The sequence below is a fragment of the Thermobia domestica genome, chromosome 14 (assembly GCF_964235325.1).
Source record: "Thermobia domestica chromosome 14, izTheDome1.hap1.1, whole genome shotgun sequence".
In the NCBI taxonomy this organism is placed as follows: Eukaryota; Metazoa; Arthropoda; class Insecta; order Zygentoma; family Lepismatidae; genus Thermobia; species Thermobia domestica.
The window spans coordinates 108,508,115-108,534,868 of NC_137467.1; the positions used below are offsets into that span (position 1 = coordinate 108,508,115).

The 26,754-nt window shown below is 34.5% G+C and overlaps 1 protein-coding gene across 1 annotated transcript; it reads right to left on the reverse strand.

Annotated features, from left to right (window-relative positions):
* Positions 1 to 1,448: 1,448 nt before the first annotated feature.
* LOC145669945 (uncharacterized) lies at positions 1,449 to 4,454 on the reverse strand. Its single transcript, XM_081738290.1, has 2 exons — positions 2,271 to 4,454; positions 1,449 to 1,841 (listed from the first exon to the last, which is right to left on the reverse strand). Exons 1-2 carry the CDS (start codon positions 4,452 to 4,454, stop codon positions 1,449 to 1,451), a joined length of 2,577 nt encoding a protein of 858 aa, XP_081594416.1.
* Positions 4,455 to 26,754: the final 22,300 nt, after the last annotated feature.

Genomic DNA, 26,754 nt, shown 5'->3' on the forward strand with positions numbered 1-26,754 from the left:
TAGGTTGTTTGATACGTTTATTTATGAAATATGGTTGAGAAAATTCTGCAAAAAGAACGCATACCATACAGTAAATTACACCATATATATTTTTCCAGAAAAATCATTCATATGCGGTGGATTCGTTAATAAAATATATATTTATAAAAAGTAAATAAAATCGTCACAGCTTTTATACTTGAGAAAATTGAATTGTTTTAAATTTTAATAATTCAGTAAATTACCCTTACTTTTAGATGTCGAAGGACATAAAATTCGAAAGATACTATGTTATTAAAACGTTATGTCTAGAATTCAGTCCAGATATGTTGAACAGTATGGCCTCTATTTGAGTGCGTGTAAAAGCGTGACGAACCGAAAGACGAATAGATGGACAGTCATCGAAAAATCATTTTTTCGATAGGTAGGAGCCATGTAACTTGAATTCATTGATATCTGGTATTCGGTTTATATAACTATAACCACACTTTCTTCTTTCGTCGCTCGAATGTGAAAACGAATAGGACTACACCGACACGTAATGTGATAATTTGTAATCCCCAAAATTTAATTTGTTATGTTTAATGTGTTGTCACGCTAGAAAAAGAAGCTTATGCATGTTAGATCATTTTATTATTACGAACCTACTTTAGAATTTAATGAAATAATGGAAAATATATATATAAGTGTTTTAAATTGAACACGAGTCTAGTCACTACAACGAAAGGAGTGTTTCCAAGCAGCGGGCAACAATGAAATCGCTTCTATACAGTAGGGAAAAAGCCGAGTTTGGAAGATTAACTAGACTTTTACTTGTTAGTTAATCACATCTAAAAAAATCAATTGAGAAAATGACATTATCTTTAGTTAGTGTCATATTTTTGACTAGAATGATAGAACTGATTTGAGTAAATTATCAGCTTTTCACAATTGAAACGTAAGTAATGTTTGGAAGCAGAAGCAGATTCGTTTTCATCCTAGGTGAAGATATATTTAAGTATAAAATTTAGCAACGAAATTGTGGTAAATTGTCTGATATTTAGAAGTCGAAAATTAGTCCATTCGGTAGAGCGAAAGGTGTTTGGAAGATGAAGGAAACTTTTGGATATCGTTATATGCCGACATATTCAAGAAGAAAAAGATATAACAGAATTGTTAGATATTTAAAAATGAAAATTGGTTTGATTCACTAAAGTGAAAGAAGATATCAGATGATAAAACGGACTTTATTATTCTTAGTTACTGACGTATTGAATTTTCAGTAAACTAACTTAATTTCCTAAATTGTCTGTAATTTATCATTTAAAAGTGTTTTCCTTCAGAAGGGGGAAGGGAGAGTTGTAACATGTTGCAAACTCTTGCTGATTATTTGTTTCGTATATTAAAACGAAAACGAATGAACACAATTGTAAGAAATTGTTTTCAAATTTGCTATTGGTTACTTACTTACTTACTTAAGCCGTCCTCTTCTACCTTCCAGTGTAGAGGGGTTTCCAGAGAGCTTTCCAATCGTCTCTATTTCGTGCTGTTGTCTGCACCGTCTTCCATGGAACCTTCTTGTTCTTTGCGATTTCTCGAATATCTTCCAGCCATGTTTTCCTCGGTCTTCCTTTTGGTTTCTTTCCTATAACTTTTGCCTCGTATACTTGTTTCACTATTCTCTTTTCATCCATTCTTGTTAAATGACCAAACCATCTCAACTTTGTCTTCTGTATTTCATCTTCCAATGGAGCTATTTTAAGCATTTCTCTTATTTTTACATTCCTTATCTTGTCTCTTCTGGTTTTACCCTCTATTTTTCGCAGAAATCTCATTTCCGTTGCTTGTAGTTTCTTTTGTTGGTTTCTACTCAAGGTCCAAGACTCACAAGAATAAGTTAATATTGGCTTATATATCGTTTTGAATACTGTTGTTTTTGTTCTTTTTGTTACTTCCTTTCTGTTCAGGAGCTGTGTCTTTAACCCATTAAAACATATTCCTGCAGCTGCTACTCTGTTAGAGATTTCTGTGTCTAGTTTTCCTTCTTTATTTATCCAGGTTCCTAGGTATTTGAAGTTATCCACTTGTTCTATTGTTTCATTTCTGATTTTGATGTGGTGCTTTTTGTCTTCTTTAGAAATTATCATCGATTTTGTTTTGCCTATGTTTATTTTTAAATTTCTCTTTTTCAAGTGCTCGTCCCACAACTTTAAGTTAAAATTCAAATTTTCTTCTGTTTTGGCTATTAGGACTACATCGTCTGCAAATGCTAATTCTGCGATTTTTATTGGTTTCATTTTCCAGAAACCTACTTCATACCATTTGTTGTTCTTGCGGCATTCCTTCATAACGTCATCTAGTACAAGGTTGAACAAAATAGGGCTGAGTACACAGCCTTGTCTTACTCCTGATGTAGTGTAAAATTCTTTTGATGTTTCATTACATGTCCTTACGTAGTTCTTTGTTTGTCTATAATAACTCTGAATTACATTTGCTAACTTACTATTGACATTCCTGTTTTGGAGGCGTTTCCATATTTCTTCTCTTCTGACGGTATCAAATGCTTTCGTTAGATCTATGAAGCAAAGATGGATTTCTTTATTTTGATTTATTCCTTTTTCTATGATTTGTCTCAGCGAAAATATTTGATCTTGTGTGCTTCTGTTTGGTCTAAATCCACTTTGAGAATCTTCCAATTGCGGTTCGATTTCCTTCCTTAGTTTTTCATCAAGAATCCTTGCAAAGATTTTAGCTACTGTACTCAGGAGCGAAATCCCTCTATAGTTATTGCAGTCTTTGTTGTCTCCTTTCTTATAAATGGGTACTATCACTGCGATTTCCCAATCACTGGGTACTTGTTCCTTCTTCCAAATCAAGTTAAATAGCTTTACCAGCATTTTTCTTCCAAACGTACCTAGATGCTTTATCATTTCTGGAGCAATTCCATCATGTCCTGATGCTCTTCCGGCTTTCATTTTCTTTATTGCCCTTTCCAATTCTTCCTGTTGGATGTTATTTCCCGTCTCTTCTGCTTTGTGTCTGTCGTCTTCTTGTGAATGTTTTTCGATTCCTCTATGAGCATATTTCCTTAACTTTTGCCTTATATTTTCGACTTTCCTATTTCTCTGTTGTATTGGTTCCTCCTTCTCTTTCAGTGTTTCTTCGAAGTATTCTCCCCATCTTTTTATTATCTCATCTTCCTTGACCAATACTTTCCCTTCTTTATCATATATTCTTTTAATTATTGGCTCTTTTTGTTCTTTTCTCATTGATTTCAGTGTACCATAGAATAACTTTACGTTTCCTTGATAATTCTCCTGTAACCTTTTCCCGAAGTCTTCCCAAGCTTCCTTTTTACTTTTTATTACTAGATCCTTAACCTTTTTTCTCTGTTCTTTGTATCTCTCATAGTCGCTATCCGTTTTCGTTGATAGATAGTTTTTCCATCTTTTCATCTTCTCTCTGACTTCCCTTTGAATTTTCTCATTCCACCATGCTGTTCTTTTAATTTGCGAACCCCCAATTTTGGATTTCCCGCATACCTGCACTGCTTTCTTTATGATTGTTGTTTTAAATTGCTCCCAAAGTTCTTCTACGTCCTCTATTTCTTCTTCTTGTAGCAACCTTTCGAATACTTCTTCTGTTTCTTGTGTATATGCTCTTCTAGAGTCTTCTTCTGACAATTTCTTAATCTTTATTTTCTCTGTAACTTTCCTTTTTCTAATGGCTGGTTTTCTTGTTTCTTCTCTAGTAACTATTAATTCCATTGCTAAAAGATAGTGATCGCTCCCTATTTCTGGTCCTCTCATGACTCTTACATCCTTGATTTCTTTCCAGTTTTCTCTAGGCACTAATATGTAATCTATTATAGACTTCTCTTTCTTTGATGGTTCTTCTCTTGTATACAGATGGATATTTTTGTGTTTAAATTTTGTATTGGTTATTACGAGGTTGTTTTCGACGCAAAACTCGAGGATTCTTGTTCCGTTGTCGTTTTGTATTGTTTCACCATATTGCCCTAGTAGCCCATTATAGTTCTTATAGTTTCTCCCAACTCTTCCATTGAAATCTCCAATTATTATTGTTGATAGGTTGCTGTTGTCTATTGTTTGTTGTAATGTGTCCCAAAATACTTCTTTCTGTTCTACTGGAGCATCTTCACTTGGTCCGTACCCTATAACTATTTTTTCTCGTCTATCTTCTTCCTGATCTAGTATGATTGTGAGTGTCATTATGTTTTCGTTCACAAACTCCCAGTCTTGTATTCTGTTTATAATGTCCTGTTGTACTATACAACCTACTCCTCTTCTTGCTCTTTCGAGTTTTGATACTCCTGAGTAAAATAAAGTATACCCATTTCCTATGTTTTCTATACCTTGTCCTTTCTTTTTGGTTTCGGTTATATCTATAATTTTCATTTTTAGCTCCTTTGCTTCTGCTGTTAGTTCTTGTTCTTTTCCCGTTAATCCTCGAACATTCCAGGTTCCAATTCTCATATATCCTAATCCTCGCCTTGTTGTTATCAGATCATTCAGACCGGCTCTCTGTTTCCCTGTTCTTTTGATGTTTGACGATTTCGGACATACGAGTTATCAGCCCGTAGTATCCTATCGTGATGAAGGGGTTGCCTTCTTTAGGTGCTCACGCTCACCTTTGTCTGACTGTTGGTCTGCAGACTTCTTGTTTTACAGGGAATTAATGCCTAACCCTCCTCCTTTCTCATCCGGGCTTGGGACCGGCAATGGCGGAGTTTTTGCTATTGGTAAGGGAGTCTATTTCGTGAAGCGACAGAAGGGATTGGAAAATAGCCAGACTCATGCTAAACGTTTGTTTCCAACCAGTTTTAGAATGAAATGAAAGGACGGAATGTCGTTAATTTTCTCTTATGCAGAACTAAAAGCGAGTCTATTCATCATTGCCAAACCGTCTTATGAATCTAAAGAACACATATGGTTTGAAGACATATTTAAGAATACTTCTTTACCTTATGGTCATAAACGTGGGACGTAATACTTAACCTAATATTTAAGAAAAAAATGATTATTGGATTCGTCGTAATTGTAATATATTTACCAGTGGTAAATTAATGCATTCAGTAGGGCAAAAAAAGTGTTTGGAAGATTAACCACTCACTTGTTGATCATAAGTACTGACATATTTGTGAATGAGTTGAAAGTCGAACATTGATAAAGGTATATGGAAAGGGGTGAAGGGAGTGTTTCAAAGATGAACCAGACTCTTCCCGCTTGTTACTTAATAGCGTATTTAAGTACTAGATGAAAGAACGAAGTTGAAAAAAGTCTGATATTTTGATAGGAAAAAATTATACAATTCAATAAGGCGAAACGTGTGTCTGCAATATGAGCAAGACTCTTGTGATCACTAGTTGCTGACTTATTTAAGAATAAAATGAAGGAATAGAATTGTAGAAAATATCAGATATTTACATTGAAAAGAGAGTCTTTTCGTAGCACGAAAAGAGTGTTAGAAAGGTGGAATAGCCTCTTTCTCACCGATAGTTGCTAACTTATTGAGAATATAGTGAAAGGACAGAATTGTCGCAAATTAACAGATATATGCAATTAAATGTGTTCAATTAGGACAGCGAAAGAAGTGTTAGAAACATTAAGCAGACTCTTGCTGATGAACACTTATTGACATTTTTAAGAATAAATTGAGAGAAAGGAACAGACGTAAATTATCTATTAGAAGTAAAGTTGTTACATACATAGGCCAAAAGAAGAGTTCGGAAGTTGAAATAGACTCATCATCGTTCGTGACAATAACGATGTATTTTAAAGGAATTGTCTAAATTGTCTGTTTTACAATTGTAAATTGAGTCTCTTCAATCGATGGAAAGGAGTGTTCGGATGCTAAGGCGACTCTTGCTTATCGTTAGTTACTGATATCTTTAAGTATAAAATGAGAGAATGGAAAAGACATAATTGTGAGATATTTACAATTGAAAAGTTTAGCATATAAAGTTGACTTTACATGGTCGTTAGATACTGAAAAATTTTCAAATTATTTGAGCAATGAAGTTGCCATTAATTGCTAGATAAAGTTTAATAGCGGGTCTATACAATAGGACAGGAAGAGTGGTTTGAAGTTGAAGTAAACTCTTCCTGACCGTAGATTCAGACATATTTAAGTATCAAATGAAAGAAGGGCACATTCGTAAATAATCGAATATTTAGAATTGATAAGTGAGGAAATATTCTATTGCGAAAGCAGTGCTTAGAGGCTGATGCAGACTTGTTTTCGATCACCAGTTCAATGCATACTTGGACTGAATTCTCGAACGTAATTCATTTTAATTGTCACTTAATTTGAATTGAGAACTGAGTGTACTCAGTGGTCGAAAGGTGTGTTTAAAAGCTCATATTAGTCAAAATTTTTAAGTTAGTACGTCCATTCACTAAAGCGATTCCATACGAACAACTATCAACTACTTAAAGATAAACGCGCTAGTGCTTAATCTTCCAAACATTTTTTCGCCCTGTTGAATGCATTAATTTACCAATGGTAAATATTTTACAAATTACGATAATTCCATGTATAATATCTGTTATTTACATTTTTAAAGTGATTCAAATCAGAAATGAAGGATCCAGGGGAAGAAACCGATGAGTCCAAAAAACGATATTTTTGGTTTTTGATGCAGTGTTGTTGGATGAAAGCGGACGTTTCTGTTGATTTAATGACGAGAGAAACACTATGATAAGTCCGATAAATTTTTACCAGTAATGGAAAACCTATGTTGGGGAAGAATATGTGAAGTCCACGACCTTCTGGTAAAAACTCTGTTAAGTCCATTTTTGTTCTGCTGTACAACTGGCAGATCTGATATCGGCCATTTTAGAAATTACTTGTTCACACACTCCGTTCAAAAACATTCCCTAGTTAACATGAAGTTTACAATAATACGTGGGTTTCTTTAGTTGTGATCGGTAGTAACGGACAACAAGGCATGGATGATTCCCTCAGTGTTGAAGAATGTGCACCACGTTCAACATCAAAGAAAGACCTTCATCTGGAAGAATTCGAGTTGTAATCCCTAAAAAATTTTCCTTTTCGTTTATTTTACACCCCAAGATCTTGTCCCCTTGCATATACTAACATAGAAATTATACCTAAGTGTGCTTTGATTGATATTTAACAAACCCTCCAAGTTTCGTAATATTCGCTTTATTCTTTCTAGAGAAATAAATATGGTTTTATGTATACTGTGTGTACTGTTTATTGCACCTTAGAGTAATGTTTTCAGATCTCTTAAGTTGAGGTAAAACGTTTTGCCTTATTACCACAAACACATTTATAAAATATAATACAATAATATTTATGTGTGACAATTTACAATAAACAATAATACAAATGTACCAAAAGGTCATGAAAAGACAATCAAAACTATCACAATATATGAAACTTCCATTGGGTTACAAAAACGTACACTACTTCCTTCTTTTGTAAGAAATGTTGCCTTCTCTAACAAGACCCCAACAATAGTCCCCCATCATTGAAGGATCCCATCGTCCCTGGTACCTTTTCTCCATTGCCGTTATATCTTGGTGGAATCTTTCCCCCTGTTCGTCGCTGAGAGCACCTAGGTTTTATAATTTGGGGACCAATAAACACTCCCGCTGAATCTTAGCATCACTCAGGTTAGGGAACTTATCCTGCAAATACTTGAAACCTTCACCAGATGTGTGCATGGCTTTGAAAAAAGTTTTTCATAAGTCCTAACTTGATATGAAGTGGCGGTAGTAATTTCTTATTAGGATCTACCAAAGCAGCGTATTTGACGTTGCATTCTCCAGGTACGTAATTCACTCTAGGTTCCCATTCCTTCACTTCATAATGTTTTTCATCAGCTCGGCTATCCCATAAACTTAAAAAACATTCGTACTTCGTGTAACCGCACTGCAGTCCAAATAAAATACCAACTACCTTGAGATCACAACATATTTGCCAACAATGGTCCTTGTAATTTACAAGATTTAGCAAAGTTGACATGGTGTCATAGAATTCCTTAATCTTCACTAGTGCGCAAGTGGTATACAAGGTTTTTTATTTCCATTATGTAAAAGGACAGCTTTAAGGCTGACCTTTGACGCGTCGATAAAAAACCTCCATTTTTCTGGAACGTAAGGAATTCCTAACTCCGCCATCAACCCATTTATATCCGTACATACGCACACATTATCTTGCATTGAGAAATAGCTTGAAAATTGAACATGCCTTTTCCTGTACACTGATATGTTTGTTTCTGCATCCAATAAGTTCCACTGCTGGAGCCTTGATCCCAGAAGTTAAAAGGTCAGGTTTGTGCGTTTCTGCGTCTCTTGTTTTGTCAGGTGCAAATCACGGACTAGGTCATTAAGTTCACATTGCCGGATGAAATGTGGCTCGCGAACACAGTGAGGGATGAACGTTGGATCCTTGGATGTACATGTTGATGTCGATGCTTCATCAAGGTCATGATCATCATCAGAGTCTTTTGGCCATATCTCTTCCCAGTTGGTTGGGGGATCGGGAAGTGGAAGTTCATCCCCGTGCGGAATAGGTCTAATAGCGGATTTAACGTTGGGATAACTTATTGTGTATTTGCTTTTTTTTAGAATGTCCCTTAACTACTGTGAGACAAAAATAACAAACATTCATATGGTTGGTGGGTTCTCTCCACACCATTGGTACAGCAAATTTCATGAACCTCCGTTTCCCTTTGGCCCATGCAAGTAAAGTGACGTAGCACGACGCACAAATTATGTTGGGTGCCCAAGTTTTGTCCTGATCTCCCACACGAAATCCGAAATATGTATAATATGCTAGTTTCACCGATGGCGTAATGGATCTACACTCTCCTTTAACTACAAACTGGCCACACACATAACAAAAACTATTTGGTGAGTTAACACACGAACGCCGTCCTTTTGACTCCATTGTACTGATCACAAACTAAACTTCTGGTCTTAGTTGGGTATAATGCCGTTAAGATCAAACATGAAAGCACTCTTAGCAGCAAAGACAACTATGGAGGTGAAGTAGTGTTAAACCACACGTCATTATAAAAATGTACAAAACTCCCTCACCAGGTGTCAAGGACACAAGAAAGAAAGAAATGCGCGGGGGGAGGGGGGAAACGATACCGTAGTGGAAAATTCAGACTGCATTAGTTCATTGTTGTCAACAATGAGTCTGTATTCCATTCTCTCTTTCTTTTGCATTCTGTTACATTTGATAACAAATATTGATAACCATTTCATGAACAAAACGAAAACTTGGTAAATTGTATATATATGTATTAAGATATACATATACTGTACGTTTAAAAAAAATATAAGTTGGAAGTACATTCTATTTTTATACACGTTTATAATTTACAGAGAGCAATATAAGTGTGTTGTTGACTATTGTAAATATTCACTTTTATGTCTGCAGTAATAAAGCAAATCGTTTTTACCCCAACTCAGGAGATCTAAAAGCATTACTATCAGGTGCAATAAACAGTGCACACAGTATACATACAAATATATTTATTTCTCTAGAAAGAACAAAGCGATTTTTACGAAACTTTTAGGGTTTATTAAATATAAATCAAGGTGTACTCAGGTATATTTTCTATGTTACTATATGTAAGGGGACAGGAGCTAAGGGAATAAAATATCTGAAAAAGAGAAATTTTTGAGGGAATTTCCCTAAAATCCCTCTGTTACGAAAAAACTGTACGTGATGGAGAGAAACTGAGTGCATATTCGAATTAAGCGCAAAAAGTTCATTTAAGATAAGGTGATTTTTCTCAGGTATTAAACAAAAATTAAAATTTGTTAACTAGTGTTATTTTCGGAAATAGTCAGATATTTACAATTAAAAATTGAGTATACACACCAGGACGAAAAATATTTTTGCAGGTGAAGCAACCTTGGTGGTAGTTCGTAAATGGCACTTTTATGAAATAAAATGATATTTGTACTATTGTCAGATATTTGAAATCCGTAAGTAATTTAGTAACATAATTAAGAATTAAATGATATCTCTATATTGTCGTAATTTGTCAGATATTTACCATTGAAATGTGATTATATTCAGTAGAGAAAAAAAACTCTAGTGAAATATTAGCTCTAGTTTCCAACATATGTAAGTTTAGAATGAGAAAACAAATTTCACGTACATAGTTACTTACATTTAAAAAGTGAATCTATTTAGCAGGGCGAAAGTGGTGCTTGTAAAAAGAAGATCTTACTGTTGTTAGTAAATTACTAAATTAAGAATTGAACAAAAGGGAGGAATTGCCTCAACTTGCCAGGAATTTACATTTGTTGGGTGTGTCGATTCGTTGATTTAGATGAATGTAAGTGGATGAAGCGAACTGATTTGGAATACTAGTTACTGATATAATAAAAAGAAATGAAATAAGAGAAACGTCGTAATTTGTAAGATAATTATAATTGAAGAGCGGTTCCTGTATATAGGTGCAAAAAAAGTGTTTGGAAGCTGAAGAAATTAGAATATTGCAGACCGTGAGTTAGTGACATATGTTACAAATAGAATAAAAGAACGGAATTGTTGTACAATATCAGATATTTACATTTTAAAAGTAATTTCTATCAGTATGGAGAAAAGAGTTATAGAAAAACAAGACTCTTGCTGATTTTTAGTACCCGACACAGTGAATAAAATGAATTTTCTTAAATTGTCAGGTATTAAGAACTGAAAATTGTGTCGATTCAGTATGTGAAAGAGGGTGTTGGAAGCAGAAGCAGACTCGTTGTGATCCTAGGTTGTAAATATATTTTAAAATAAAATCAAAGAAAAGAATTTTCGTAAATTGTTTGATATTTACAATCAAAAGTCACAACATTCTATAGAACGAAACGTGTGCTTTGTTATATATAATCTAGTAAGTTACAATATAACAATAAATGAAAAAAGGGTACTTTCGAAATTAAATAACTGATTTTCGTAAATTGAAAGATATTCCCTAATGAGATATTCACTATGGCGAAAGGAGTGTTTGCAAGCTAAAGTAAACTGTTGCTAATCGATATTTGCATTTGGTTAGTGAGTCTTTTCAGTAACAGAAAAGGAGTGCTTAGAAGATCAAGCAGTTATTTGCTGATCGATACTTGCTGACGGATATAAGAATGAATGAAATAAAAGAATTGCAATATATTTTCAGACATTTACCTTTGAAAACTAAGGTGTTACTTTAGGCTGATAGGAATGTTTGAAAGATTAACCACACTCATTTTGAGCGAGTGATTAAACATGTTTAAGAATAAATTCGATGAACGCAAATGTTTTAAATTCACAGATATTTACAATTAAAATCGAGTATATTCAGCATGGCAAAGGAGAGTTTGGAAGCTAAAGCAGATACAAATCTATGATTCAAAACATATTTAGGACTAGAATCGTCGATAATTCTCAAATATTTAACAATGAAAACTATCCATTCATAAAGCGATGGGAGTGCATGCAAGATGAAGAAAACTCTTGCTAATCGTTATTTGCCGACATATTAAGAAATAAGCAATAACTTTTTCCTTCAAAAGTCCTGTAGAACTTCTTTTATCGTAACAGTGTTGGGGAATCAAGGATTAATCTTGCTAACGTTGCCTCACGTTGAGCTAATTGCCCAGAAAATTTCGTGGCCTTTAAGCACTCTTGGATAATCATATCATTTGGAGCTTCGTTTAAGTAGGCCTCTTTTTCTGCGAATTGTCAATATTCTTTTAGTTGTTAATTTATTGTAATCCTCTGATACCGTCCTGTTCTCCTGGTATAAGCCATATCTGATATAACAAGGTAGTAGTTACAAAGCATCAATATGACCGCTTTTCCCATTTCTAACACAGCAGCTGTGCAGCATTCACTTCGGAAGTACCTCGAATTTGAGGAGTGAAATGGTCTAAGTATGAACCCAATCGAACGAGGTTGGTGTGTGAAAGAGGATATGCGAATTCAAGGACCCACACAGCTACCATCAGCTGCAGCCAAATAAGCTTATTACCTGTAGAAAAAAGTCATTGACAACGGCTTAATTCTTGATCCAATAAGTTATGATTATTATTTTGTGTTTACGTCACCGCCTTATAGACATCTTCATGATGTAACTCTAAATCAAGGTATAAAACATGGTGGTTTAATGTTTTTGGAACTCTTTAAAAAAAGCAACTTTTATGCCGGCTTATGTCCTTCCTCACTTTCCACATCTTGTTGCAGAAGTCTTGAATCTTCTCCCTTAGTAATAGTCTTCGAGTACTTGCTCAGCTTGGTGCCCAAAGAAAGTAATAGATACTACTATTAACTTTCTATTAGGCTGATTAACTTGCGTCTATAAAAAATTCCCAGGCGTCATTTGCAAGTTTGACTCACTTCATTAAAATTCTATATTGATAACGCTTTATATGTATCCCAATAATCTCAGGGTATAGAACCTTAAAGTCTTTCCGACTCGCACGGTTCATCTTGCACTACAGAGTGCCATATCGCACACTCATTAAGTTTATTGGAGAATTTGAATTTCTCGATCTTCTAAACGTTTTCCGACCGGTGAGTAAAGTTCTGGTAACCTTCCCCTACGTAGCAGATTACTGCACCAACTGTATTAACTTTTGGACACCTATAGAGTTTCAGGCCAATAACCTGCATGTGAAACCTTTAAAAGCATACGACGACAGGTGAAATATAACTGTTACGGAATATTGTTAAGCTAACTGACCTTCTGTCTCAAAACCAGCCTGGTACAGTCGCAAAGGATCAAGGTGCTGAGAAGTAAGCTTTGATTGTCCTTATAGCCTAAAAATCCTAGGAAAATAAGTTGAATTCAACTAGGTCCACGTGTTGTAGAGGTTTAATTCTTACGCCCCTCCTGGATAAAAGTGTACAAGAGGTCTTTGCCAGTAGCGATTATAGATACATCCTTCTTTATTAACAAAGTTAAACTTTGGTTCTTTTTAGAAGATTCGAAAACTAAACGGAAATTATAAATATAAAACCTTGTTGAAATGAGTCAAGGTTGCAAAAGACGCCTCGATATTTTTTATAAACTTCAGTTTAACTTTCTGGCTAATAGAAATTTATCGCAGTCTCTTTTACTTTCCTTGGGCAGCGGGACGAGCAAGTTATCGGACACTATTCCCAAAAGGGAAATTTCAGGGCTTCTGGTACAAGATGTGGAAGCCAAGCACAGGAAGTTTTATATCTTTCAAGTGACTTAACTGAAAATCTACCAATGTACCCTAAGTAAAAAAAAAAAAATCTGTCAATTGATTACTTTCTTGCTGAAATGATATATATACCTGTTCTACCAGACCTGTATAACATCTTTGTATCGCGAATCAGTGATTTACACGTTAGCTTTAGTAATTCATCGGCAGGTTCGGCCAAATGTACTGTTTCACTTACCAATTGTAAATATTTGAAAATTTGCGTCAATTCCGTTCCCTCTCATTATACTGATATATTCCAGCTACTGACGATAATGGTACTAAATTACATCATCCGAACTCATACCAAAATCAATAGAATATCTTTTAAATTCTAAATATCTAATATTTTACAATTCATTTATTACATTTTGTTGTTAAGAATGTCAGGAACTGACGATCAGAAACGTCTACTCGATCCTCAATAAACTCCTTTCGCACTATTGAATAGACTTGTTTTGAATTGGTAAAATCTGATAATAATTTCATTTTATTCTAAATATTCACAAGAGAATTCTTTATAAACGAAAAAGCACTGCTCGCCCTACTCAACGGGCTCATTTTTAAACGTAAATAACCGACTATTCAAGATTGTTCTGTTGTTTCATTTTCTTCTTAAATAAGTCTTGAAGCAACGATCAGCAAGATTCTCCTTTAGCTTGTAAACATTCCTTTTGCTCGAATGATTAGACTAACTTTTCAACGATAAATTCTAAACATTTTACTACAATTGCGTTCTTTATCTTCTTAAATCTGCCGACAACTAACGATCAGCAAGTCCCTCCTACATCTACCAACTCTCCTTTACCTCTTGTGAATGGAATAATTTTTGGATTGTAAATTACAGACAATTAAGGAAATATCCGTTCTTTCACTTTATAGATAAGTATGTCAGTAAATAACGAGAATGAAACTCCGTATTGTTTTTTTTCTTTTTGCCTGCGTAAAATAAGTATTCATTGTGATTATTAAATAATGTACTTCAACTTCGGTGTTTCATTTCTTTCTTATACATGGCAAATGATCAGGAAGACAAAGATTCATTTTCCAAAAACTTTTTTTGTCGTATCGAATGGTCTACCATTTCACTTGTGAATATCAGTCCGTTCCTTAGTATTGCATTAAGAATGTCTTCAATGTGTTCAACAAACGAACAGAACAAATCTGCTTCAGCTTCGTAATACTCCTTTCGGCCTACTGAATCGACTCTGGCAATTTACGACAATACCATTATGACATTATATCATGATATATGTCTTCAACTAACGTTAAGTGTCTACATGTGGTTGCAATCACTTTTTATGCCCTAATGGTTAGACTCGCCTTTCACTTGTAAAAGACACACAATTTACGACAATTAGTAACTTCATTTCATTCTTAAATTTGTTAATAACTAACGATAACTAGTGAACAGCAAGAGTGCGATAAGTCTTCCTAACTCTCCTTTTGTTTAACTAATACTCATTTTTCTATCGTATATCAGTATTTGCGACTGCTCTTTCATATTACCCTTAATTGCTCTTTCATATTACCCTTAAATATGTCAGTATCTAGCGATTAGAAACGGTTTAATTAATTGAGCTTTTTATAATTCATTCCACCTTATATACCGGAATAATCAATTTTAAATATTTGGCGATTTACAAAAATTCTGTTGTTTCATTTTATTCTTAAATATGTCAGTCAGTAAATATTAGCAAGACTGCTTCTTCTTTAAATCACTCTCCTCGGCATACTGAATAGCCTCATTTTTCAATTGTATGTGTGTGACAATTTACGACCAATCCGTTCTTTAATTTCATTCTCAAATTTGTCGAGCACTGCCGATGAGGAGAGTCTACTTCATTTTCCAAACAATAATTTCGTCCTACTGAATAGACTAACTTATCAGTAATGTATATCGGATTAATTACAGCATTTTCGTTATTTAATTTAATATTTAATATGTAAGTAACGATCTATAAGAGCCTGATTCATCTCTTAAACGCTCCCTTCGTTTTGCTGAGTGGAATCACTATTCAATTCTCATTAGAAAATTATCGAGAAATTCTTCTTTCGATTCATTGATGAAAATATCAAAACTAGGGAGCAGCGGTCTACATCACCTGCAATCACCCTTTTCGTCCAACTGAATGAACTCGCTTTTCAATTTTAAAAATTTGATGAAATTAGACAATTCAGTTTTTCCATTCTTATGTCGGCAAGTATTGATTAGACAAAGTCTGCATCAGCTTCCAAACACTCCTTTTAAATTGTTTTACACTTGCTTTTAAATTGTAGATATCTGATAATTTAGGACAATTATGGTGTTTAAATATTCTCAAATATGTTGTCGACTGCGATTAGCAAGAGTGTTCTTAAACTTGCACGTTACATTTCGGCCTATTAGCAAAGCTTCTCGATTGTAAATATGCGAAAAATTACAATTCTGTTTCATTTTATTCTTATATATCTCAGAACCTAACTGTGGGCGTTACTACTTCAGCTTCTAAACACTTTTTTCGACTTACGGAATTGATTGGTTTTTCAATTGAATACACCTATGAATTTACGACAAATCTATTCATTCCTTTTTAAATACATCAGCAAGTAATGAACGCCAAAAGACTTGTTTTTCCAAACACTAATTTTGAAAAACAGAATAGACTCAGTTTTCAAATAAAAATATCTGACAATTTATGATATTTACGTTTTTTCTAATTTATTGTAAAATATGTCAGTAACTAATGATCAGCAAGAGTATGCTGCATATTCTAATCTCTCCTTCTGCCCTTGTGAATGGGTTTCTCTTCTAAATTATAAAAGGCATACAATTGATTAAGTTTTTGTTCTTCATTTATACTTAAATATGTCCGTAACTAAAGATAATGAAAGGCCGTTTTATTTACCCAACTTTTTTTCTCACCTAAGTAAAACAATTATTCATTTTTAATTATCTAAGAATTTAAACAATTCCATTATATCTTTTGATTCTATTAATTGTCAACAAACGCCAGCATAAGTGCTTCATTAAAGTACCATAACACACCTTTCGCGCTACGGAATGGAATAAGATTTCAATTGAAAACGACTACTATTTAAGGACTATTCCGTTTTGAAAATTATTGATAAATATGTTAGTAACCAACGATCATAAATTTCTTTTTTTGGAGCAAAACTAATTTACGGCTTTCTCATTATTTCATCTCCCATAAACATTTCATCGCACTACGTTCCATTTGTGTCCAAACCATCCCCTAGCCATACTGAATAGACTCTTTTATCATTTGTAAAAATCAGACCATTTACAATGGTGTTTTTATTTTATTCTTAAACATTCCGTAAACTAACGAAAATCATAAATCTGATTTATCCACTAAACATTCGTTTCGCCCTGTTAATGGACTTACGTTTATGATGTAAATATTCAATTTAGTATATTAATTTTAAACAGATAAGACAATAACAAATATTTTCTCATTTATTTTTAAATATGTGAGTAACTAATGTTTAGCATAGTCTGCCTCTTAATTCAAACACCCACTATGTCAAACTGAATGGCCTCAGTTTGCAAAATGAAAATATCTTACAATTGACAATTGTCTTGAACTAACGATAAGCAAAAGAGTCCCCTTCTTCCGAACACTCCTTTCGCTTTGCTGAGTGGAATCAGTTTTCAATTGTTAATAACTGACAATTTTCGACAATTCGTTCTTTTATTCAATGTTAATATATATTTAACATGGCAAACAATCTGCAACGAATCCAAGCTCGCCCTTCGCATACTCACTTTTCAATTTTAAAAATTAGATGATATTAGACAATTCCATATTTTCATTTCATTCTTAAATATATCGGCAGCTACCGATCAGAAAGAGTTCGAACATAGCTTGATATTCCGAACATAGCTTTTCGTTTCCTGAATAAACTCACAATTCCAATTTTAATAATATCAGACAATTTAAGACAAAACCATTATTTATTTTACTCTAAAATTTTTCAGTAACTGACGATCACCAACACTCTGCTTAACTATTTCGAAAGACCATTCACCCAACTCAATAGACTCCAATTACAAATATAAATATTTGACCAATTACGACAATTCCATTCTATGACGTTACACTTAAATATGTCAGTAAGAAGCGATAATAGGAAACTCATCCATCGAACCTTTCTTATTTCTCTTTGTTCCTCAATATATCGAAAAAAAAAGACTACTAATACTTTGCTTTATATTAAAAGCGCTCCTTTTGGACATATAAACGGACTCACTTAGCGATGTTAAATATTTGAAATTTTCCCAATTCAACGACAATTGTGTTTTTTCTGTTTTTTGCGTGTTGTGTCGAAAAAAACAATCAGCACGAGTTTGCTTAATCTTCCAACAGTTCTTTTCGCCCTGGTAACACCTTATTTGAAAGAGTGCATTTATGAGAAATTAGCAGAATTCTGTTCTTTCATTTATAGCAAAAAATGTCAGTAACTGAAGATTAGCAAGAGTATAATTTCTCAGCTTCAAAATCAAATCTGACTTTATATTATAGAATCGCTATTCAATTGTAAATATCTGACATATTAATACAATTATGGTATTTTGTTTTATTCTGCAATATATCAGTAAGTAAAGGTGACAAGAGAGTGCTTCAAGCTCCATATACCCCTCTGCTCTACTGAATGGGTACTCAATTTACGACAATTGCAATATTTCATTCTATTCTTAAATATGTAATTAGGGTACGATCACCGAGAGTCTGCTTTATTTTGAAAACACTCCTTTCCCACTGCTAACTAAATTCACTTTTCGAATCTTAGATCCCACAAAGTATGAGAAATTCGTTGTCTCATAATAAACTAAAATATATCGGTGCCAAAAATTAACATGAGTTTTCTTAATCTTCCCAAACTCCATATGTTGCATATGGACCAACATACCTCTCAAGCATTGCAACTGTCCAAAGTGACTATGCAGTATCTTTCATATCTACGTTTCCTCGGACAAAATATGTTAATGTAACAAAATCTATATTGTGTTAGCAGAAGGTTTACAAAACTGCAGAAAATAACTATAGTGCCCAGCGTTTGCCAGCAGAGTTATTCAAATGGCCTGAAAGAATAGTCCCTGATGAATTGTTTTTCAGGAAGTTTAGGTGCGAATATGTGCGAATTCGTGAAATACATGTTTCTTTGTGATTGTGTGTGGTGACAGGCCACCGAAGTTAATAATTCTTACTTTTTAAGTACAGGACGTCTATAGTTCATAGTGAAGCTGAGACAGATGACAAAATGACAGAAAAGAAAGGACATTATCAGAGGCAGCAAACATGGCATGTCCAGACATGGGTTTTGATTCTATTGGACATGGTGATCAACCAGTCTACGTTATTGAAAACTTTCGATTAACTGTTTCCAGGTTTGCAGTCAAGTGTACCAAAAACTGTATAAGACTGCCAATAATCATGCTTTTCAAGAAACATACACAATTGCTTGATGCAGAACTGACGTTTAAATTCCAGAGACAGATGGTACGTCGATCAAATCCTGGTGGTCGTCCATTGAAGGATTTCAGAGAATCTATTGACAGAACCAAACAAAGGAAAACAGAAGACCTACGTACATCGAAACTGGCCTTTGCTGGCAATATGTGGTTTCGGGCATCAGGACAACAAGATGCTACAAAAGAACTTTGTGAGATGACAGAAATAACTCCGACTAGAGTTTGTGAGACAAGCGTTTATGAGCGCAAAGCGTACACACAAACTGTACAGCAATGAAGAGACGCTGTGATGGAAGTGCAGGTCACAGCGTATTTAACCAGAGCTTTCAGCAGGACAAGACAATATGTTTGAAAAAGATCTGCCGTTTGAGTCTTTCGTGCCAATTCGGCCAGTTGTAGGCATGGAAATTCTAATGTAGCAGAATCTTCAAATGTCATCAATGAAATACTACTGCCCTATAAGATTTCGGTTTTGCAAGGGAAAACATGACAACAGATAATGTCCACTGCATCGAACAGCAGATTCAAAATCTTCACCCATCAACTGTGAACGTCAATGTAACCCAATAGTCGAGGGAAAAGTGTGCATTGCACTCGTGAACAGCAAATCTCCTCCAAAGTGTTATATTTGCAAAACATCTCTCAAAGAAATGAACGATTTAGAGTGCGGACTCGCACCAAATTTTTTCAAGTAACAGAGTTTTCTGAACAACTGATTACACGTTTTTTGGTGATACTAACTGTAATTAACTCTCGGTTTGATGTTGATCCCAACGCTTTTCACAGTTATGCAGTGGAGACAGACAAACTCTTCGTTCTTCAGTAAACTTTGTTTCTATATGTCTGCTAGTGTCCATGAAATTCTTGTTGATGGATCGGCTGCGATACAGAATGCTATTTTAAGTTTTCTAAAGAAACACGGAATGAAGAGTTACGAATATTTAGGGATCACTCGCGCAAATTCTTGCACTATTACAAATCAGAATATGCTGCGTATGCTTCTTATTACTTCTCATTCTTTTCTTTCGAGTATTAGGCAAGTGGCTACCGTTAAGAAAAGACGATGCTTGTCACACGAAGAATGACTGTTGTTGAAGACATCGCAACTTGGATACGAAGAAACCATCGTGGCGTCCTGCAGCCGAAATAAGGTATCCCATCTGCATTTAGCAATATTGACAGCAAATCTTTGCTCTTTTTCATTTGTGTGTATGAGTGTAATAAAAAATTTTAGTGTGAGTGTGGCGCTGATTTGTTTGTGTGAACATACTGACGTAATGCATATAAATACGCAGTACTTTTTTCAGTGTTTACAAACATATTCTACTAACTCTCTCCTTCAGATAAAGGTAGTGCAACCAAACGATAAACGTGTTCGTAAATTCTTAATACTATAAATATACAATTCTCGCATATTTGGGACTTTAGAAGCATTTTGTACACCAATTAGAGGTTTCGGCCTGGTATTTGCTCGTCCTGAACCACTGTGCACCCTAAAGTAACACCTTACTTTTCAAATGTAAATGTCTGAAAATTTATTGTAATTCTTTTTCTATTTTTTAATTTCATTCTCATATCCGTCGGCACGTAACGAACAACAAGTAACTGTTTGATCTTCTAAGCACTCCTTTCATGTTACTGATGAATGGACTCACAAACCAAATGTAAATATCGAAGAATTAACGACAATTTCATTCTGTTTAGTATATATTGAAAGTCAAGGGTCTGCTATATTTGCAAGACATACCTTTCGCCCTAGTTAATTTACTCGAATATAAATTTCTAAGTTTGAATCTGTTCCGTTCTCTCATTCTGTCTAACATTTCAAAAACAAACGATAACCTCTTTATCTGCGATTAATGCTTTCGTCCTACTGTATGTACTCACTAAGCAATTGTAAATACCTGACAGTTTACGACAATTCCAATCTTTGATCTCACTCATATATAAAGGAAACCAACGATCAGCCAGTTGCTGCTTCACATTCCAAACATCCCTTTAGCATTAATAAATGGACTCATTGTTTAGCAAGAGTTCAGTTACAGTTTCAAAAACTATTAACGTCCTACTTAATAGACTCCTTTTCAGTTGTAAATATCTAAAAATTTACAAGTCCATTAATTCATTGCATTCTTAAATATTTTTCGCAACTAACGATCACCTGGAGTCTGCTACATCATTGAATCATTTTAAAATTATAAATGACAGACATTTTACGACAATTCCTTTCTTTGTCTTAATACTTAAATGTGTCCACATATTATTATAATTTTTTTCTTTGTTCTTGGAGACCTGCGGAAGTTCATTTCTCCGGTGTTACGTTAACTTTCAGGTTTACTTCTGATATAGCCTCACTGGTGAAATGGCGTGGGGATATGAGGTGTTATCTATTGTTTTCAAATCTGTTTTGTCTCAGGTTCAAAATGGTGGATGTAAGAAATACATTGAACTACGATATATTTTTAAAGCCTGGTTGTATGATCTTTTTAAAGTTAAATAATGTGCTCAAAACTCATATCTCTTTTACATTTTCCTATATAAAAGATTGTCTGAAGAGAAATGAAACTGATATGAGAAATGAAACTGATACATCCCACTACTTAGTATATCTTAGTTCGTGCGTAGTGGGATGTATTATCTTCCAGGGGAAACGAATACAAACAGAATACGCTGCCGACTGTGTCCAGCACTCAGATCAGGGAACAAGCCTCGTCAATATTTTCCCTCATTCTCTGCCACATTTGTGTCTTCAATACTTCATCAGAGGATGTTCAAACTTCTTATACAAAGTGCCTATACTATCTATAGTACACCAAAAGTATTGATTTTATAATACTGTCATGGATAACGTCAATGTTTTCAGGACCAGTCTTATGGAAGATGTAGTGCTGCGAAGTTAATAAAAAAATCTTTCACCGTTTTCTCAAATTCTGTGAGTTTGAATCTTCTCTCAAATATTCAAAGTTTGAATATTCTCAACTTGGTGGCTCTTTGGAGTGATACCATTCTAGTAGATGAACAAAATCAAAGCTCTGTAGCCTCCGATGAGCCGGCGAGCCATAGAGGCTATAATGAGCCTTTCTACTCTGTTCGACTCGGCTCAGATGATCCAACCCTTCAATTTTGCTGGGTTCAGGTCCGCCACATCTTGGAAGACGTGATATGTGAGCGGTCTCTCTGAGCTCGGGTATGTAGTGAATAAGACGAAAGCCGACCAATTTAAACCAATTGCACAATTAGAGTCAGCACGTTTCATTCATCGTATTTAAATAAAAGAATTTCTTCGCTAGGAGTTAGATCAATTGCTGCTTTTATGGAAGACTATGTATGTCCGGGTTATAGAGATTTCCTGAATATAGTTTCTATTTAAAAACACTCTTGTTTCGGCTGTGAAGAGGATTCTTGCAAAACAAAGTTCTTGTAAAAGCAGGTGTAAATTTCCAACGCGATTAATTTCTTGTATAGTTATATAGATGAATTATTGAATTTACGCAGTGTTTAGTTGCTTTTATCAATTCAGGTGAGTTGGGGCATGGCCTTTATTAGACATTTTAAAAACAAATACTAAAAATAACGTTGTTTCATTATTATTAAAAATAAAACTTTAGAGGTTTTGTTTACATCACTTTTCGCATCCACATAGCACCGTAGGGTTTTCTTCGGAGAAAAGGAATTGAAGTGACAATTACCTCATATCCTCTTTCCTGTTTATATAACTAGTTGTTCTATTGGAAATATTAAAGTGTTTAATGAGTATCAACTTGGGGAACAGAGAAGCTGATGGTCTATCACGCTTCATACCGTAAGCGTGAGGACTAATGAACTATCGGAAAATGGATTAAAATACATATAAGGAACTCCAAACTTTTGAATAAATAAAGGGTAAATTAGAATTGGCCTAATATAGGTAATTTAAAAGAAAACTATATAGAAACATAATTTGACAGAAACCTGAAACATCTTGACTATCTTTGGGTTCAATCTTTCTTTTATTCACTTATAAAATGTATCGAGGTATTTTGTCTCCAACTTTTTGTTATATACATTATATAACAGGGGTGATAAGAGGTAAGAGTGGTTAGTTATATAACTTAACGACGGTTCCGATTCAGCGCGGTACTTGTAAAGAAGCTACAATAGCTAGCTACAAATTTTGTACCTCTAGACTTAGCGGAGCTACAAATCAAACCTGTAACTTGGAGCAATAACTAAGAAACATATGTTTATATTGTTGTTCGAATATTACAAAAAAGCTAAAAATAAACCTTATCCAGGACCAAAAATATTTTGTATCACCATTTCCTCGTAATTTTTAGTAAATTCTTACATCATGATAGGAAAAAAAAAAATGATTGTTTTTTGATTTATATGTCCATTTAGTTTATAAGAATGTTTCAAGAAAAATTTTCTAAAAGAAATTGCATACTGATGATCGGCTGTTATTTGGCCCGACTGTTATAACACTGAACCGACTGTTATTTGGCCTGGTATGTATGTGAGCACAACCACGACTGTTCACCAGAGTCATACTAGATCACCAAGAAAATTCCTTTACGAAAATAGAGGCATCAAATCGTCTGTAGAATTATGCATAGATGATCAGTGCATATTGCGGAATAACATAGCAAACTGCTTAGAGTACATTCCTTGCACAGTCCAGCTAAGAGCCGTTAACAATGGCAAGAAGGAAGATGAAACACACAGGTATCTGCTTAGTCTATACTTCAGACTGTTTTCACGGAACATTGTATTATGAAGTTACAAAAAATTCAGATATTTTACTAAGAGCAGACGTCGAGATACGTGTTGTACTCTTCTGAACACGAACGCAGGCAGTTAGCATGCATACAACCAACCAGACATAGTAGTATTTGAAAAGAAACGTAGTGAGATTTGGATTTTTCAATTCCAACTTACACGCTGTAATAATCTAGAGTTTGCTGAAAATTTACTTTCATATGGCTAAAGATTTAAGAATTATTACAAGGCTGCCGGCTGTGGTTTTTGGCAAAAATAAGGGTATTACAAATTGTAGATTTCAGGATGCATTTAGATAAAAAGACAATAACAGTAGATGTCGAGATCCGCCATGATACTTGTATTAGAACGAATGGAGTCAGTTTGCATGCAGTACAACCGGCGAGAGCGTGCCGTATGAAATGGGAAGAGAACGGCAGCTCATATTGTTCCTAAATTGAAAATTCGAAATATTCGAGTTTAAAATCAGTGACGTTTGGAACAAGAAGTCTTTAGCTGAGAAAGGTTAAATATCACGATGAGCTCATAAGGTATAGTAAAGATAAAGCGCGTTAAAATGATGGACAAGGTGATGAGTTACTTGCGATAGGACGCTTGCACCTCCGGGCTTGTGAAGCTTTTTGTAATATGCTTCCACTACGTCAGAAATGGATTTAAAATGAGAACATTATCAGACATGACACTTGACTTCATTCTACAATGTCTGAAAAGAGATATTAATGAGAGAATAAAACGATATCTAAGTGGTGCGGTTAATCTATAAGTGATGGAAAGAAATAATTTTGAGGTTGGAGGGGGATATTCGATTTTTAATTAGTGGTTTAGAGTGCAACAGGCCCGCCAATAATTCGAGGGTTTCATTTCTAAATGTCCGTTAAGGCTAAACGGCTTATGCTGTGAAATTTAGAAGTAAGCAGTGGACATCGACATCTATTCCTTAATTCCTATTGGCTTACAGCTTGTATAAAGATTCAACAGTGAATCCGAAGCCGTAGAATCTTGTGTTGTGTATCCAGGTCTAAAAAACTAAACACTAGTGCTTTTAGAGCTGCTTAACTCACGTTATACAATGGCGTACCATTTAAAAAAACGTGGATTAACTTTTCCTTTAATATGACGAGGTTATCACAGACGTTCAGCTTTGGGAACGAACAACGGTTTGTTTTAGGTGGGCCCATGAGATTGAAAAAATTTCTGATACCAAATGTAAAAATATAAGTATTAATTAATTAATGATAATCAAGCAATTGCTATACTTCCCGTTTATAAGCACCTACAATACTATTTGAAAGCGCTTCCTGCTGAAGAAATCTACTTAGCACCCATAAAGCTCTCATCATGTTCTTGATCGTTAGCCTGATAGAAACTGTTGAATACAAAGAATTGAGTTCTTACGGATATATTATTTAAAGAAAGTCTCCCTTGTGTTAACACTCGATTCTATTAAACATACATTGAATTACCGACCTTGCTGCTCACTAAGGATTACATGCAGAGTTGTGTAGGATTCACAAGGTTCCCGTCCATCATTAATAATATTTACCCGATTGTATCCAGAAAAACTTGTTATGGAACGCATTATATTCTAACCTCCAAAGGAGCCTTACTTTGGGACTCAGACCGGTGATCAGATCGATGAGCCAAATACACAATCGATTTTAAAAGCTTTTGAGATATTCTTTTACACGCTTAGGTGGAAAATATTTAAGGTATAGTCAGTCCTGTGTTCGCTACCAACAGTGATCATCACAAAGTAACCAAACTGTAAGCTTTTATTAGTTCCCTGTATGCTTTGGTTAGTAAGTAAGAGCCACACATTTCATAAAGCAGATAAAGTCATTAATTTCAGAAGTCCTTTGATGAAAATTCTCTATATCCAAGTTCTTGAATGATATCACGATAACACTGTCTTGATAAGAATATCGTATCACATTTCGTCATTCTGACAACATCTTTTCTTCTAAGACATTTAATCAAGTCTTCACTCGCGTCTCCATTTCGTATTCTCGAACATCCTTTATAAAGCTATTCATCTTGTGAAAGCTTCGCCACATCAATTGTGTAATGGTGAGATACACACTTCTCCTTTTGATATAAGCAGTATAGTCCCTCTGCATTTTTTCAATATTTAAACATCAAGTACTAATTCTATATTTTTCTAGATTTCTGCATACAGTAAGTAACTGCAAGAAAAGGTGTTCAAATCTTACCACAGCTCAACGAATTCATGAAAGCTCCAACGTTGTACCACCTTTAGGAGGTTATTGTGTTAAGTAATTTCTAAGCACCATTTGATACATTGCGTCAGGAAATAGTATAGAAGAACTTTTTGTTATCCTGTACACTTTTAAAACATTAGTGAAAATGCTGAATGGCCATGCCGACTCAAGATCATTGAGAACTCACTCCCAGACTTTGTTCGGGGACCTCTACATGTGGTTATGAAGACATTTACAACGTCGTAGATAATGACAAAGTCTAAAATATTCGATGTTTTCAACAAATCTCAAACTTAAGACGATGACGGTGACATGTTCATCATTCAAATCGGAAGCCCCTCCAACTCCAGGAGATAAATGGTCTAAGCATGAACCCAATCGAATGAGGTTTGTGTGTGAAAGAGGATATGCGAATTCCAGGACCCACACAGCTACAATCAGCTACTGCCGGCTAATGTTACTAACCTTTAAAAAACCAGTGTCTGCAAGAGAGTGATATGAACGAGCCATATGTTAGTATAAAAGAGCAGATATGACATATTGAAGGTTTTCATCATTTTACCAAGTTACTTCATGTACAATCGGCAGATCGGAAGACAATTATATATATATGATGACGAACAAAGTTGTTAAAACCAATATGACTTTGACATTGCTTAATTGTTGATCCAATCAGTTATAATTGTTATTTTGAAATAACGTCCTTGCCCCATAGACCTAATAAAATGGACATGAAGATGATCTTGATGTAACTTTAAAAGAAGGTATAAAAATAAGGTATAAAATATGAAGATGGTTTATTGTTTAGTTTACATATTTTGGAATTCTTTAACATGAGCGGCTTAGGACCCGAAGAGAAATTAGAACCGTAGCAGGACACACACCAGATAACGAGCAAAAACCAATTCATTAGGATATCACATTCGCGTACTACAGTACAATTCAATGGTACGTTTATAACAATTGTTAATTCTTTAATTGTTTAATTGTTAAAATGTTTTACACAGATGATTGACTCCAAGGTTTTGCCATCTGCAAGGATGGTAACAATTGTGTAACTACCACTTAGTTTTCGAATCTCCTAAAAAGAAGCAAAATTTACTCTCCTAAAAATGGACGATGTTTCGATATGCCG

What these genes read in the sequence shown, in the direction of transcription:
- LOC145669945 (XM_081738290.1), bottom strand. Translation starts at nt 4,454, where the DNA reads ATGAGAATTGGAACCTGGAATGTTCGAGGATTAACGGGAAAAGAACAA. An exon ending in AGAACAACAAATGGTATGAA is followed by an intron (nt 1,842 to 2,270) that starts GTAGGTTTCTGG and finishes TATTCTTGTGAG; the next exon opens with TCTTGGACCTTGAGTAGAAA.